Genomic DNA, 16,428 nt, shown 5'->3' with positions numbered 1-16,428 from the left:
GAGTTTGAGTTGTTACTGAACACTTTAAATTATACATTTACCAAATCGTTACCCAATATACTTACCAACTTTAAATCATATAATTATTTCATGTCCTTCTTGAATAGAATATTCGTGAAACTGTAAAATGTTAAATTATTCTGGGGGAAAAAGCGTATTAGTTCTAATCAACTATTATGAAACTGTAAGTCTTCAATTTCGCATACTATTGTATTATTAGTTTTCATTATTTATTTATTTATTTTAATTATGTGTTTAATTTCCAATTTTGAGCCATTTCTTGTAATACCTCCTTATTGCCAATTGTTGTTAGTAAATAATGCATTTAATTCGTAAATTTCAAGTCATCTCTTAATATAGCTATTTATTGCTTTTAAAATAATGTGTTTAATAACTATTTTATTTTTATTTATATATATTTCTTCCTATAACCATTATAGGTTGCCATTAACAAAGAGAACCGTGATACAATAAGTATAGAGAAATGTCTTGAGGCTTTATGAAACATATTTTGTTGTTACAGTGAAAAAATATCAAATTGAAATAGATTGAAACACAAAATAATATACGAAATAACGTCAAGAAGATGTGAATTACAGTCATGGTCTCTTTGAATGATGATTGAAAATAGCTATTAATCCTTTGCGTGTTTGTTTTTCAAAATAATGTATTTAATCTGTAACTACAGTCAGTGTATTGTTATTAGTATCTCTTTGTTGTTACCTATTGCTTTAAAAAGAATGTGTTTAATTTGTAATCTTAAGTCAAATTTTCTACTATTCCTTTACTGTACTGTTTACATTTGTTTTTAAATCTTTTGTATTCCCCTACCATTATATATTGCCCTTCAAGAATTTCGGTATTCGTTAGTTGTAAGTCATTACTTGTGTTATATTTTAATTATTGTAATTGTTCCTGAATCATGTATGTAACTTGTAACCGTAAATCATTGCTTGTAATATCTCTTTATTACTCTTAACTGTTTCATTGTTCTTGAATTAAGTATTAAAGTGAAAGTGAAACTTTGTTTTATTAATCTACTATTGATTATCTTTTTAAGATCGTGATTTACTCTGAAACGGTTAGACATTCTTGTATTAGTTTTATATTGATTATTCCTCAAACATCTCATTAATCTTTAACAGGAGCCATTCTTTCACTAATGTGCATGCTTCTACATAATTTATGTAAATTGTAACTGTGATCACTATTTTATGTTATCACTTTACTATTGTTTATAAAATATGTATTTTGATACCAACCATAACCCTAATATACCTCAGGGTGAAATAGGGTTTATTAAATTGGATAATAAAAAAAATGTATATTATGTTTATCATGTTTCCTGAATATCTGACGTAATAAATGTGCGTAGAATCTTTTACATAGTGTGATCAAGGGGTAATCTTTGAGGACACATTTTGAGTTTATTTCCAGTTTTTGGAGTGCACAATGGGCCATTTGTGTCTAAGTACTACAGTAGTAATCTACACTTTTAATTTATAAGAATGAAGAAGAAGAAGAAGAAGAAGAAGAAGAAGAAGAAGAAGAAGCACCAGCAGCTTCGATGGACAAAATTCAAAATCAATTACTGTTTCCTTGGATTTTTTCAATAACTAAGCCTGGTTAATTTGTCTTCTGCTTTCTTCCTAAGGACATCTTAGTTTTGGTGTTTATAAGCTTCAAGGCAATTTTTCTGAGAGACAATGTGTTTTTATCTAAAACACATGCATTACGGAAAAGTTTGTCCTCTTCAGGATACTCTAGAAGAAAATATATCATTGCCATCCATCGTCAAAAAAAAAGAAGGCCTTGATTCTAGATCCTACCATCAGGATTGAGCAAAATATTAGTCAGACTTCTGAAGTAGACCTAGAGAAAAAAATCTATATATGAAACATGTCTACGATATTTCAGTGAGAAATACAGCATCAATCCAAAGGGTTGGTTGTGAGAGAATTACTATTCTGTAGCCGAGGAAGTACACTTAAGTAAAGCAACACAGCATCCCTCACAGAATATTAGAACAAATCATTTTCATTATTATTAATTCTTCAGTACCCGCATGGGGGACACAATCGAAGCTAGTTTGCCTTCTTAGGACAAAAAAATTTGTTTCTTAAATGCGGGTAAAACAATAAATCGAGAAACATTAAATTGGGGTAAAAAAAGCATTGTGTATATGGGACTTCTGCCGGGACCGCAAAATAAGAACGCAAAATGCGGGTAAATCTTAAATCGAGAACCCAAAATCGAGGTTCCAATGTATTTTGAATGGTTAATGTAGTATACAGTACTGTATTACAACAAAAGTATCAGCTACCGTATCAAAGTTCTCTTCTTTTCCATCTTGGTTAATTAGCTGAGTGCACAAAATCTGCTTCTCAATCAGATCACATAAGATTCGTTGTATGATGATCACTGTAGAAGCAAAAAAAAAAAAAAAAAAAAAAAAACTGCAATAAAAATATAAGACTGCATTTGTTGTTGCTTACCAAAAAAATGAATGCAAACGACAATGTGCAATAGTTCTGCTGCCATCTAAAAAAGTCTGCAACAAAAATCTATTTACATGTATAACTTATCAAATACTCATTTTTAACGCAAAAATTCTTCTCCAAAAGAAGTCAATTTTAGTATAACAACCCTTATTAAACAATCACTTTTAATACTTACTTACTTACTGGCTTTTAAGGAACCCGCAGGTTCATTGCCGCCCTCATATAAGCCCGTCATTGGTCCCTATCCTGAGCAAGATTAATCCAGTCTCTATCATCATATCCCACCTCCATCAAATCCATTTTAATATTATCTTCCCATCTTACTATCTGTTTCTACCTCATTAAGTTTTTCTTTCAAGTAATCTCTCTTTTTATTCCTAAGTGTACGACTTGCTTCCCGTCTTTCATTGAAATAATTACTCTATTCTCCTCAATTGGATCCTGTAAGAATTTCAATTTTGCCTGTTTCCTTCTATCTACTGCAATGGAACAATCTTCATCAAACCATGGTTTCTTTTTCTTAGTTCCATGATAACCTATGCTCTGCTCAGCTGCAATTTTGATATTATCTCGGATATTGTCCCACACGCTATTAACATCCAACTCTTCCTCAGCTTCGTCAGCAGTTGCTAAAGCAGCAAACCTATTTGAAATTTCAACCTGATAATGTTGCTTAGTTTCCTCGTCCTTTAATTTCAAAATATTGAATCTACTAATATTAGCTTGTTGCTCTACTCGCTTGGCTACTGATAGTCTTTCTCTTAATTCTCCAATTACCAAATAATGGTCAGAATTACAGTCTGCCCCCCTGAAAGTTCGAATGTTTACTATACTAGTATGTCTTCGTTTATCTATCAAGATGTGATCTATTTGGTTGTGTGTCCTTCCATCTGGAGAAGTCCAAGTATATTTATGTATATCCTTATGGGGGAACGTTGTACTCTTGACAATTAAATTTTTTGATGTGGCAAAGTTGACTAACGTAACTCCATTGTCATTATTACTTACGTGTAGGCTCTCTTTTCCAATTGTTGGTTTAAAAATATCCTCCTGTCCTACTTTAGCGTTGAAATCCCCCAATAAAACTTTCATGTGATATCTAGGTAACTGATCAAAAGTGTGTTCCAATTCCTCATAGAAGCTATCCTCTATATGGTCGTCCTTCTCTTCTGTAGGGGCGTGAGCATTTATAACTACGATATCGCACCATCTTCCCTTAAGTACTAAATACAATAACCTGTCACTGATAAATTCTCACTTTTAATATTATACTCTCTTTTCTGAAACAGTTTCAACAATCTTTCCTTTAAGCCTTCACTACTTTTGTATGATCTATACAACAGCTCACAGAAAACAGCATTTACTGAGGCAAAACCATCAATGTTCTTTCTGCACTATAATATCATACCTGTGCTCCACTAGTGTCATACAGTTCCACAGAAGGTATGGGGCTGCCTTCCCGCTCTCCACGCTCGCGTTCCTTGTACGAATCCACGCGAGACATAAGTACACGCCACTGGGCGACATGACACAGGTCCTCAAACAGGTCTACGGCCTCATCTGTCCATACAGCCCCGCTGTGGACAGAGCAAGGGCTGTAGTTGTAACAAAATTCTACAAATAAAAATGGGAGTAAAAATATCTTTCAACTATATAGATTAACAAAAGAACTAATTCTTACAATTTAAAAACAGAAAATCAAAGTAAAGGCTTTTGTGGGTAAATGAACTGTAAATTCAATTATTTAATTATCATGTAATTGAACAAGTAAATAAATTTAATTTCTTGGGATGTCACATACCAATATTGTAACATAGAAATAGGTATTCTGTCACAAAATACACTCAGGGACAAAAAAAAACCGGACACTTTAATATTTGCTGGTATTTTGCAAAACATTATCTTCTCATACAACATTATGGTAGCCATCTGTTGTTATGGAGACGTGTATACATTGTTGATTGTTTTTTGTTTTATAAACAAGCCATTACAACCAAATATTCCAATTTTGCTTTCGGAGTCTCAGCTATAACAATTTTGTCTCAACCATTTTGTGCTTCATTATCGTTATCATTCGTTATTTCTTTATTTTTACATTTTCTGAGTTTAAGTGGGGTTGTAACATTTGTCTTAAAACAAGATGCGACCTGAAGATGTGGCTCGAGGTGTAGCCCTTTACGATGATGGATGCAGTGTACGTTACATTGCAGATGTTTTGAATATGGCTAGAAGCATAACCCATGATGCCATAAAACGGTATAGAGAGACCCTAGAATATACCAGAAGACCAGGTTCGGGTCGTCCAAGAGCTACAAATCCAAATGAAGACAGGTATATGGTGTTGAGAGTTCTTAGGGAGCGCAACCTGCCAGCTACTAGTGTAGCCCAGCAATTTGTTAACATGCATGGACGCCCAATTTCGGCCAAAACAGTTAGAAGGAGGTTGAAAGCAAGTGGACTGATATCAAGTAGACCTGCAACTGGTCCCAGACTTCTCAAGATGCATCGAGTTGAACGACTGCATTTTGCAAATGATCACAGGAATTGGAGAAATGGACAGTGGAGCTGTGTTCTGTTCACCGATGAGTCCCGTTTCAATCTGTGCTCACCTGATGGACGTGAAAGAGTTTGGAGAAGGAGGGGAGAACGATTTTCACAGTGTTGCATTTCCGAAAATGTGCCGTATGGAGGTGATGGAGTGATGGTTTGGGCAGGAGTGTGTACGGATGCTCGTACAGAGTTGGTTTTTGTTGAAAATGGAAGACTAACAGCTGATAGGTATATAAATGAATGTTTGGCTGATCATGTTGTGCCATTTGGCAATTTGTAGGCGATAATTTTGTTTTAATGCATGATAATGCATGGCCGCATATTGCCCATGCGGTCGGAGATTATCTCCAAGAAGTGGGAATCCATGTTCTTCCATGGCCAGCAAGGAGTCCAGACAAGAACCCAATTGAACACGTGTGGGGCATGCTGGGACGGCGTGTTAAGAATAGACGACCGAGACCAGAATCGTTACAAGAGTTGAGGCAAGCACTTGGCGAAGAATGGGAACTTATTCCTCAAGAAGACATTGCTAACCAAATTGAGAGCATGCCAAGACGTATGGATGCAGTTATTCAAGCCAGAAGGGGTAATACCCGTTACTAAAAAGAGTTTTTAATGTTTAAGGCACCATAAAATGAAAAAACAGTTAGACCAAACGATGCCATACTTATACGCCCTTTGTAATTTTTTGTAAATTTTCTCATCAGAGATTTTTTTTTTCAAATGTTGTCGTATAAGGTGCTAAATGAAACATTATTTTGTTTAAATGGGTTTTGTTTCATTTTGAAATAATTGGTAACAAAATACAAGCAAATATAGAAGTGTCCGGTTTTTTTTTTTTTTTTGTCCCTGAGTGTAGTTAGTTTTAACAACATACAGTATATGGTACTCTTAGAAAAACACTTCGTAATAAACCGGAAGAAACATAGGTCAAATGACCAATACTTGCAGGTCTCTATGAAAGTGAAACATGGATTTTGAAGAAGATAGAACCAGGCTGAAAACAGCAGAAATGCAATTTCTTCGAAGTATGGCTGGAATGTCACGACTAGATCACATAATAACGTAATCTGAAATAATCTAAGAGTCCGCAGTGTTCTAATGGAATCACATACAATGGATGAGTGAAATCAGACTACCTGAATTCATCACTGGATATCAGTACTACAGCTAGAATCAGAATAAGACAATTTTTAGCTAATGGTCAATACTTGACTGTCCAGTTCTGTAGACCAATTTACCAATAGCGTCATTACCCAGTGTGTGCCATAAGAGGCTGGTCTATATTACACCCGCAAAGAGATGAGATGGAAATTTTTGTTGGGATGCCAAAGGGAAACTGGAGCTCCAGAAGAAAACCTCTATGTTAGCTTTACTACGGGCTTGCCCAATACAAGTTGTAAATCAGGGGAATACCAGGGATAGAACCTGGGTCCACAGGCTTATAAGTCCAGCTCTCTACCTGCTAGACCACTGTGGCAGTTTAATACGAGTCATAAAACATAAATTTTGAACTCTTCTCGGGTTCTCAGCCAGGTGAGTTGGAGATTTGCTTCCAAGCTTTCGATGGCTAGCTCTGCCATCGAAAGCTTGGAAGCAAATATCCAACTCACCTGGCTGAGAACCTGAGAAGAATTATTCAAACACCGGGAAAGCCTCAAGTCATAGGCTACATAAATTTTGAAATAATTCAGACACAAAGTATTACACCATTTTAATAAAACAGGAACAAACATAGTTAAGTTATTGCTAATTCCTTTCCCATCAATATTAAATACAGTAACTGAACTTTGTTATAGTGACCAAGATTAGTGCGAGAACTCAGCTACAGTCACAGTCATTAAGAAATACGATTTTTATCTGTATTAGACTCTAAATGTGACTTATTATTTTCATAATCACAACTTTTTAATAAGCAACTCGTTTATAGAAACATTAATTTAGAAACAGCATAAAATATGCTCTAAGAATTCATGTTCTATGTATATTAAATAGAGAAAGGAATTCGAGGTAGGCTGCAATCACAGTCTACTATATACAGTCACGAAGCTTAGGATGATTTTCTGCAAATCTCGCGATAGTTGCTAGCCGCTTGGAGCGCTGTGAGTACTAGGAACAATAGACTGTGCCACAGCATCATGATCTAATACAGGCCGTAAGGCAGACCATGTAACTCGCTTAACCCAATCACGAAGGGCAGCGTTTCAACCATATAAATTAGTGGGAATGCATATTCAGTAACATATGTTTCTCTAAAATGTAGTGTAATTCCATTAATAAAATTTAAAACAATGATGAGACACTTCAGACATAGTTCACTTGCGAGTTAAGTGAAAATTACGCTGTTCGTATGTGTAATACCTGCCTTTATTTCGATTAAATATTGCGAAATTCTTGTACATTCATTTATGCACGATTCAATAATTGGCAATTGCACTGCACGGATATTTAGATATGTTGAAATTATAGGTTATGTTTACTGTGCCAGTTGCCCCTTTCTGTCTAAATTTAGTGATCTCCAATGCCTTGCCATTCATATGAAAATTATAAGTTATGTTTACTATATTTAACTTATATTCCTAAATTCGCAATCATACATTATAATTAAGCATAATGTCATGTATGAAACCCCGGACATTCAATTTGTCTGTATTTTAATACTACAATTGAGTACTGAATTATTGTATTTATCTACTACTTAAGAGACGAAGTAACACAATTGTACGTACACTAATTTCACAGGAGTGATATGGTAAATGTTCTGTCTAAAATTAAGGAAGGTAGATGTGCTAAACTGAAATCACAATATAAATTCTTTTTTTATTAAACCTCAAAATAGCTTCCATTCTAAACTTGAAATGTTGAAGCGAACAGATTATGTTAACATGTAAAATTCTCTTCACATTAAAATAACAAAGTTTTGTAATTATTTCTGCAACATATTATGCAACAAGAAGTAAACGGAACTTATGGACACATTACACTAAATAAAGCTTATCAATGATACGCAATAAAGTTATAATATAATATTTCACTGAGCTCCATACACTGAAATAGAAAACCCGAACAAACATTACGGCCTGGCCTAGATCGAAAAAGCATTGAATGTGCCGTATTTCGCATTTTTGTGAAAAGCTATGTAAACTGTCAAATGTTCGTTATCGGTTGTAATAAATGTAAATGGCTAAAATACAATAATTTGAATAATAATATGGGACAAGGAGACGTTGTAAGAAAAATAGGTTAGAGTTATCCTTCTTCCGAAAGATCCAGGAAGGTGAGTTTATAGAATATAATAATTATATATTTTATGAAAATAATATATAAATCTTATGCATTTCATATTTCAATAGTGGAAGGAAGTTCAAAAGAACACGATATCGAAAGTACAATACATTTTATGGTCTGCTAGGGAAAGAGTCTGTGATGAGGCGATAGTAGCGATCCTGGTGGTGAGCAACTATCTATGGACGCATATTTCAACTGTCTATGTTTGCATATTTAGTAAGTATTAAGATTCGTGACTGTATATACTAGACTGTGCTGTAATGCCATTAGTGACAAATACAGTTTGCAGTTACTATGACAAAAACATTTTAAGAGCCAATAATTGGAATTTTTTTCTAAGAAAAAAAGGGTGGAGTGGGGAAGAAGAGGTAGATCAAACTCTGTCTTGGCAACAACCCTTAAAACAATAGCATACTTAGTTGTGTACCCTACTGTAATTCAGACTTCAGACATTCAATTTCAGACTGTGACTTCAATTTGAAAATAAATATTACGTACAGGGCAAGGCAACAAGACAAATTCTAAACGTGAAAGATAAAGTTAATGTTAGTAAAAAACGAGAATGGTAAAAGTGTGACGTGAATTTGGTTTAATTAAAGAAGAATTGAGAATTATTTACAGATGCAGTATTTTGCAATGATGAAGCAGAAAAAAAAATTACAATTTCTTCGTGTGTTGTGTGTACAGGGAGTAACGAAAAAAGTGGGCAAAACTTCAAGTATGGATTTCTCATATGTACCGATATAAAAGGCAAAATGATTACATCAACACGTGTCCAGAAAAGCTTGGTTTCTGAGTAGGGATTTCAAGTACTGGGACATCATTTTATTTTTACTAACATTTTTAATATTAACCTGATTATTCCTTTGGATTAATGGTTCTAGCCGGAAACACCGTTTGCTATCCCCTTCCACGACTGGAGTTCGATGATACTGGCGTAAAATACAAACAAATCACTTTACTAAGTATAGGAGGGAAGAAAAGTAGTTCATCCATTTACGTAAACTAGGAAATATCGTAATTCTGAGTTTGATAATTTTCATTAGGTTTTTGTTTAATCAAAATACAGTACAGTATTAACAGTAAGTGTTTTACTCACGAATTGGGCTATCCATTCATTATGCAGTGTACTGTATATTATACTGTCTAGAGCACATTAGCGTACAATATAGAGAATGAAGGTAAATTGAAAAATAATCATAATACGGATATTTAAACACATTTTTGAAAATGGTGGCTGTTTATTTAGATACAGGTTTCAGTTCGTTTGTGCATATTATTGAACAACAGACTATTGCATCTAATTCCAATTACCAGTTTCGTCCTTCGTACTAGTAACTCATGTTGAAATAATTCTATACCTATTATATAAAAGAGTACCTTACGTACTGTAAATTTAATCTTCACTTTTGTCCGACCCGCACAGATAACATTACTCAGACATGCTATCTACTGTCCGTCCAAGTGGTTATGTCGGAGGATCGTAGAAAGGGGGGAAATCACGTGACAGTTAATTAGATTTAAGTTACTTTAAACAGTTGCGGGTGAGGGAAATCTGAATGCGACGTAGGCAAACGGACGACAGTACCTGTGCGAAAATATGATTCAATATTGAAAACTCTTTCGTCACTGGAAAACGCGAACATATTTCTAGAACGTACTATACTCACTAACTCAATACTGTTTGTGTTTACTACGACATTAAGGAGACTTTGTATACTCTTGGTTCTGTGAGAACAACAGTTGGAACTTTACTAGTAGAGGGGGGGGGGGGGAGTGAAGTACATTCAAAAACTCAGGTACAATAAAAATTGAAGTAAAAATAAAATGATGTCCCTGTATGATCACAGTGCACTCCAGTACGAATTAATATGATGCATTCTGTTTACATTTCCTTAGGTGAACTGTCCAAAACGTTCACATTCTGTCTAAATACCTGCCGCAGCTCATCTCATCGAGATCCCAACATGCTCTAAAATTCGTGGCTAGTTTTTATTGTTTGACATCCTTGCAGAATCCGCTGATGGAGAGTTCCTTCAATATCCACAGGAGTCGATTCACAGTGCATGAATGTAGCATATATGACGATTTGATAGTGCATGGAAATCCTGTCTCTAAATAATAAAAGTACAGTACGCCATGTGATCATCCAGACAAGCATCAAAACTTGTGAAGCAATACGAAATTTGACCGTTTTGGTTTCCGTAGCAATAAGGTAGGCGCTCACTTACCGGAAAAAAATTCGTTTGTTGCGTTCATTATAGTATCGCTCATTGTCCGCATTTCCGAATGAATAATCAAATAGTGTTGTAATTTACCGCTAGAGCACATTATTTCATTATAGTGTTCTGAATTGAACCTGGAAATAAAATTAATAGCTCTGCAACTTAAACTATGAAGGACATACTTGGTTAATTTAGCATTTTCCCAATCTCATCCCATATGTTCTTTCTCCATATTACATTGCTTTAATTCTAATTTCATAAAGATCTTCATACTGTTGAACTTAATAAAATAACCTATACCTTCAATATTACCGCGATTGGAGGCCTTGTAATCGATATAATTTGCCATGACATTCTATATTTCGATCTTGTACAGAGCCATCTTCAGTTACAAGCCGGAGCATGGGTAGGTTTGGCAACGCTGAGCGGAGGCGAAATAAAGGCATGACGTTTGACGTTTTAGTGCTTTGATTTCGTTGTCACATGTACATTTTCGACATTAATTGATACAAAACTAAGTGCATATGATAAAGATTCAGTGTATTGATGTACGCAATTTATTACGGAATCCGAAATGGCATTTTGAGTTTCAGAATACCGCGTAAATACTTGCATACAGCCACTTATAACTTTAAAAAGAAATTAAAAGTATACGCGTTTTTCATTGATGGTACAAGGGAAAATAAATAACTACTTAAAGAAATGTTACTTGTGCCAAAACTACTGTAAATGAAATAACGACGTTCTTTCGCAATACCCTATTCCAATTAATTAACCATTATGTGGCTAGTAAATTGACAATGCTTTGCAGCTTTATGTTGTTTCACCTCTGACGTGAAAGGTCTAGTATATCATATACATTTTTATTTCATGTAATTATCTGTCGTGCTTTTCTATAAATATTTCAGAAAGCCAGTTTTAGTTTGAACCTCGCTAGTCACCATAACAATACTGTTATCCTAAATTATTTGTTATAAATTTTTAAAATATAATTTTAAATAGGCCAAGGCCAAGCATAAAGATTTACGAAAAACTGAAGGAAATACCTTCAACATAATACGTAACAAAACACATCATTATCTATTAAGTATGTGCCAATTAGCGTAAACTTAGTGAACTTTAAAACCTGTAAATACGAAGTGAAAAGAAACATGTTTATAATTAATTTATTACAAAATAAATAATATTAATAAACAAACCTTGAAAATCAACAAAGTGAGTGTATGCATCTACAAATTATAGGTAGTTCTGATGTATAGCAGGCATTCCGAATCTTCAACAAAACTGCAACATTTATGGGATTACAAAACAGCTGTTTACAATGAACTTGAAAATCAACGGCGTAACTTTATTGATATAGCAGGCGAGACCCAACAATTTGGCCAGAATTCTGATACACTACAAACCACAAGTAAGTAAAACTATAAAAATGTAGTTTATACAATATTTAATATCTAGAAGAATTGTCAATCACTTTGTCGTTAATAATAACCGTAAAAATTGCTAAAGACTGCAGCCATATTTTCATTTATTGTCTTGTTTTTATCGCTAACACGCACTTGGTTTATAATACATCAACAATTAACTTTTGGTACGACCGCGAACATAATTCCATCGACACACACTTATATTGTAACATTAATTTACGTTGAAAATCGGCATTACTACCAACACATGTTATGGATAGTAGGCCTCCGTTTGACAGTTAATTACTGTGTTGCCGACGTATGACTCCGGCTTGTAACTGAAGAAGGTTCTGTCTTGCACCGTACGGAAATGCATTTAGAATTCTCTGGCAAGAATTCTGATCGGAATCCAGTCATGCGGACAGATGCAATACGGCCAAATGAGCGATGCTCCATTTAAAATAATGCAAAGAATAAAAATCCGAACGTGGTGTACGGATCAATTCCGGTAAGTAATTCAATACTTTTACTCATAACAGCATCTATTACAGTTGTAATACTGTGCAATGAAGTTATTAAAACAATATTACGCAATTTGGCCATTTCAATCTCCATACTTACTTACTGGCTTTTAAGGAACCCGGAGGTTCATTGCCGCCCTCACATGAGCCCGCCATTGGTCCCTATCCTGAGCAAGATTAATCCAGTCCCTACCATCATATCCCACCTCCCTCAAATCCATTTTAATATTATCTTCCCATCTACGTCTCGGCCTCCCCAAAGGCCTTTTCCCCTCTGGCCTCCCAACTAATACTCTATATGCATTTCTGGATTCGCCCATACGTGCCACATGCCCTGCCCATCTCAAACGTCTGGATTTAATGTTCCTAATTATGTCAGGTGAAGGATACAATGCGTGCAGCTCTGCGTTGTGTAACTTTCTCCATTCTCCTGTAACTTCATCCCTCTTAGCCCCAAATATTTTCCTAAGAACCTTATTCTCAAAAACCTTCAATCTCTGTTCCTCTCTCAAAGTGAGAGTCCAAGTTTCACAGCCATACAAAACAACCGGCAATATAACTGTTTTATAAATTCCAACTTTCAGATTTTTTGACAGCAGACTAAATGACAAAAGCTTCTCAATCGAATAATAACTGGCATTTCCCATATTTATTCTGCGTTTAATTTCCTCCCGAGTGTCATTTACATTTGTTACTGTTGCTCCAAGATATCTGAATTTTTCCACCTCTTCGAAGGATAAATCTCCAACTTCTATAGTTCCATTTCGTACAATATTCTGATCACGAGACATAATATATACTTAGTCTTTTCGGGATTTACTTCCAACCCTATCTCTTTACTTGCTTCAAGTAGAATTTCCGTGTTTTCCCTAATCGTTTGTGGATTTTCTCCTAACATATTCACGTCATCCGCATAGACAAGAAGCTGATGTAACCCGTTCAATTCCAAACCCTCTGTGTTATCCTGAACTTTCCTAATGGCATATTCTAGAGCAAAATTAAAAAGTAAAGGTGATAGTGCATCTCCCTGCTTCAGCCCGCAGTGAATTGGAAAAGCATCAGATGGAAACTGGCCTATACGGACTCTGCTGTAAGTTTCACTAAGACATTTTAATTAATCGAACTAGTTTCTTGGGAATACCAAATTCAATAACAATATTATAGAAAACTTCTCTCTTAACCGAGTCATACGCATTTTTGAAATCTATGAATAACTGATGTTCTGTACCCTTATACTCCCATTTTTTCTCCAATATCTGTGGAATACAAAAAATCTGATCAATAGTCGATCTATTACGCCTGAAACCACACTGATGATCCCCAATAATTTCATCTACATATGGAGTTAATCTTCTCAAAAGGATATTCGACAAAATTTTGTACGACGTCAACAAAAGTGATATTCCTCGAAAGTTACTACAGTTAGTCTTGTCCCCCTTCTTAAAAATAGGTACGATTATGGACTCCTTCCATTGTTCTGGTACAGTTTCCTTTTCCCAAATTGCAAGTACCATTTCAATCTCCATACTTTTATTTTCAACAGCGTATAATGCAACTATCTTTATAACTGCGCAATAAAGCTTCTAAAACAACATGAAATACGACCATCTAATTTGCGTTTCAAACTTCCTAGCCGCAACAGTACGTAATAGTGTTGTGTACACTGCGCACAAATGTACGCAGAAGCAGCAGTCAAGATTATAGCGTGAGATGTCAAGACGCCTCACTACAACAGCCAAACTGAAGCTTCCTTGAGCTCGAAGCCAGGCGTGGCGTCAAGCGACGTGTCGGACAAGCTGCCAAGCTCTTAAATCCTCTTGTAAACTTCCATTTGAAAACAATTACCCCTAAAGTTTTGGTTGATTGCCATTCTATTTCTGCCGCCTTCTCGTTATATGGGTGACACGGTTTACAGAGCCATTGGGAGTACAAGGGGACCAGGTGACTTCGACCATGCATTACTTTGTGTGAATTTGTGTTACGGACGAAACGTCCCGTTTCTATATTTTGGGATTGCCAATCCGACTTCACGCTCCTGACCTTGATAATAAAAATTGTCGTGAAGATGACACAATTTATTCAGTACATAACGAAAGTGCTATTATACGTAACCTTGTGCGCAACCACTGTCTAACGTCTCTTCGCAAATTCACAAGTCTATAATTTTAATACATAAAAATACCCATTTCAATACAGTATACAGGGTGTTTCCGGACTGGTGTTACAAACTTTCAGGGATGATGGGGAAGGGCACATATATCAATTTGAGATAAGGAACCCTGGTCCGGAAATGACTGAGTCGAAAGTTATAAGCAAAAATAGTTGTGTGGAAATAGAATTATAATTTCGCACCACGTGTCCTCCTTCCCTTAACCTTTGGAACAGCCGTGGAAAGATGGTAGAGCCGGATGTCTCCTACGTGGGTACTTCATATTTTGGCAACATATTTTGCCGATCTATAATCATAGGTTCTCACAGAAGACACAAAAAGTCCCACTAGCCAATTATTATAATAATTTTGTTGTGTTTACATATATATTTTTTTTTGCATTAAAATGATTTTGTAATATTTGACGTTGACCTCGTCATGTTCGATCTGAAATTCTGACGAGGCAAACACACTTTTGGTGTGATATTAAAAAAAAATTACATAACTTAGGTTACGCGTCACGTCATGTGATAGGTTGTTTGGTTAGATTTTGTGTGAACTCAACAACATACAGCTGTGGCCTATGACGTAACTGTCTGTCCGTACTGTATCGTGACCAAGTTATTGAACAGTGATTATAAAATGCAAATCAGTGACCAAAGACGTCGCAGATCTGTTTATTTTATAGTGATAACTGCATCCACAAATAAGAAAAAGTGACATCTCAATGCTTGTTATCATTTGGTCATGACAATCTGTATGAATTTTAATATTTATTATTAATCGTGGAAATTTCTGCCTCGAAAGCATTTACTTTCGTAGTCTAGTTTATGTACGCAAGATGTGTGCTCTGCTACGTGTCTTCCGCCCTGTAGTTCGTTTTTACAGGCAGTGACAACTTATTCCATATGAAATGAAGACGATAGTTATACGCAATACTTCATAGGAGAATGTTGTAGCAAGCGCATTTTTCTGACCTTGACATCATGCGCGGGCATCAAGCGCTAAGTATGGAAAGAGGAAGGGTTGTGTATATGAATAAGCAGCCTGTTGGGTTAAGAAAACAGTGATGCACAAACTTCAAACGGAACGTGAAATTTTATGTCGTTATTTTTATATGGCTTCTTTCTGATATTATCTTACATTGTCTATAAAACAAAAGTACTAATATCAATTTCTTAATATTGCAGTTGTGTTTTAAATGTTAATAACATAATAACGAGTTAAGAAGGAATATTCACATAAATTCCATAGTAGCACAACTATACTGTAAAAAATGGATGAAACACATCATTAATAAAGAAAGTGATATCCAAAAAAAAAAAGAGACTGAGTATGACATGATACGTTGGAATTGATATTGACGCTACCGTTAGCCTTATAAAAGTAATCAATAAACTAATCAAAACAATATTACAGTACAAAGCAAAGTTACCTAGGTGTTGTATATGTTTTAAATGTAACTAATATTCCATAACAAAACTCTTATCGCATTATGCTTTTAAGGTGATATTGGTGAGCAACTTCCTGTCATCAGAATATTAAATTATTTTCTCGAAATATGCTGAAGCTATAGAGTTAACGTTTTACCAACACATAGGCACGTATCTTTTGCTTATGATGTAACAGTAGTTGCTTTTTGCTTATGATGTAACAGTAGTTGCTTTGTTAATTCATTTCCTTACAAACAATTTCCATGCGAATATTTTCAAAATTTCCAATACACTATCTTCAGTAATACGTATTTACGGTTTATTAGAGTTACGAAAACATTCTGTAAGGCTACTA

The 16,428-nt window shown here is 35.0% G+C and overlaps 1 protein-coding gene across 2 annotated transcripts in view; it reads right to left on the bottom strand.

Annotated features, from left to right (window-relative positions):
• The window catches only part of LOC138706526 (tudor and KH domain-containing protein homolog), a 117,206-nt gene that overhangs the window by 17,482 nt on the left and 83,296 nt on the right, over positions 1 to 16,428 (bottom strand). For both annotated transcript variants that reach the window (XM_069835909.1, XM_069835908.1), the window contains exon 10: positions 3,910 to 4,078. In XM_069835909.1, coding sequence (XP_069692010.1) covers positions 3,910 to 4,078 — 169 coding nt within the window. The remainder of the gene's footprint in view (positions 1 to 3,909; positions 4,079 to 16,428) is intronic.

The sequence above is a fragment of the Periplaneta americana genome, chromosome 9 (assembly GCF_040183065.1).
Source record: "Periplaneta americana isolate PAMFEO1 chromosome 9, P.americana_PAMFEO1_priV1, whole genome shotgun sequence".
In the NCBI taxonomy this organism is placed as follows: domain Eukaryota; kingdom Metazoa; phylum Arthropoda; class Insecta; order Blattodea; family Blattidae; genus Periplaneta; species Periplaneta americana.
This window is presented reverse-complemented; position numbering and strand designations above follow the sequence as displayed.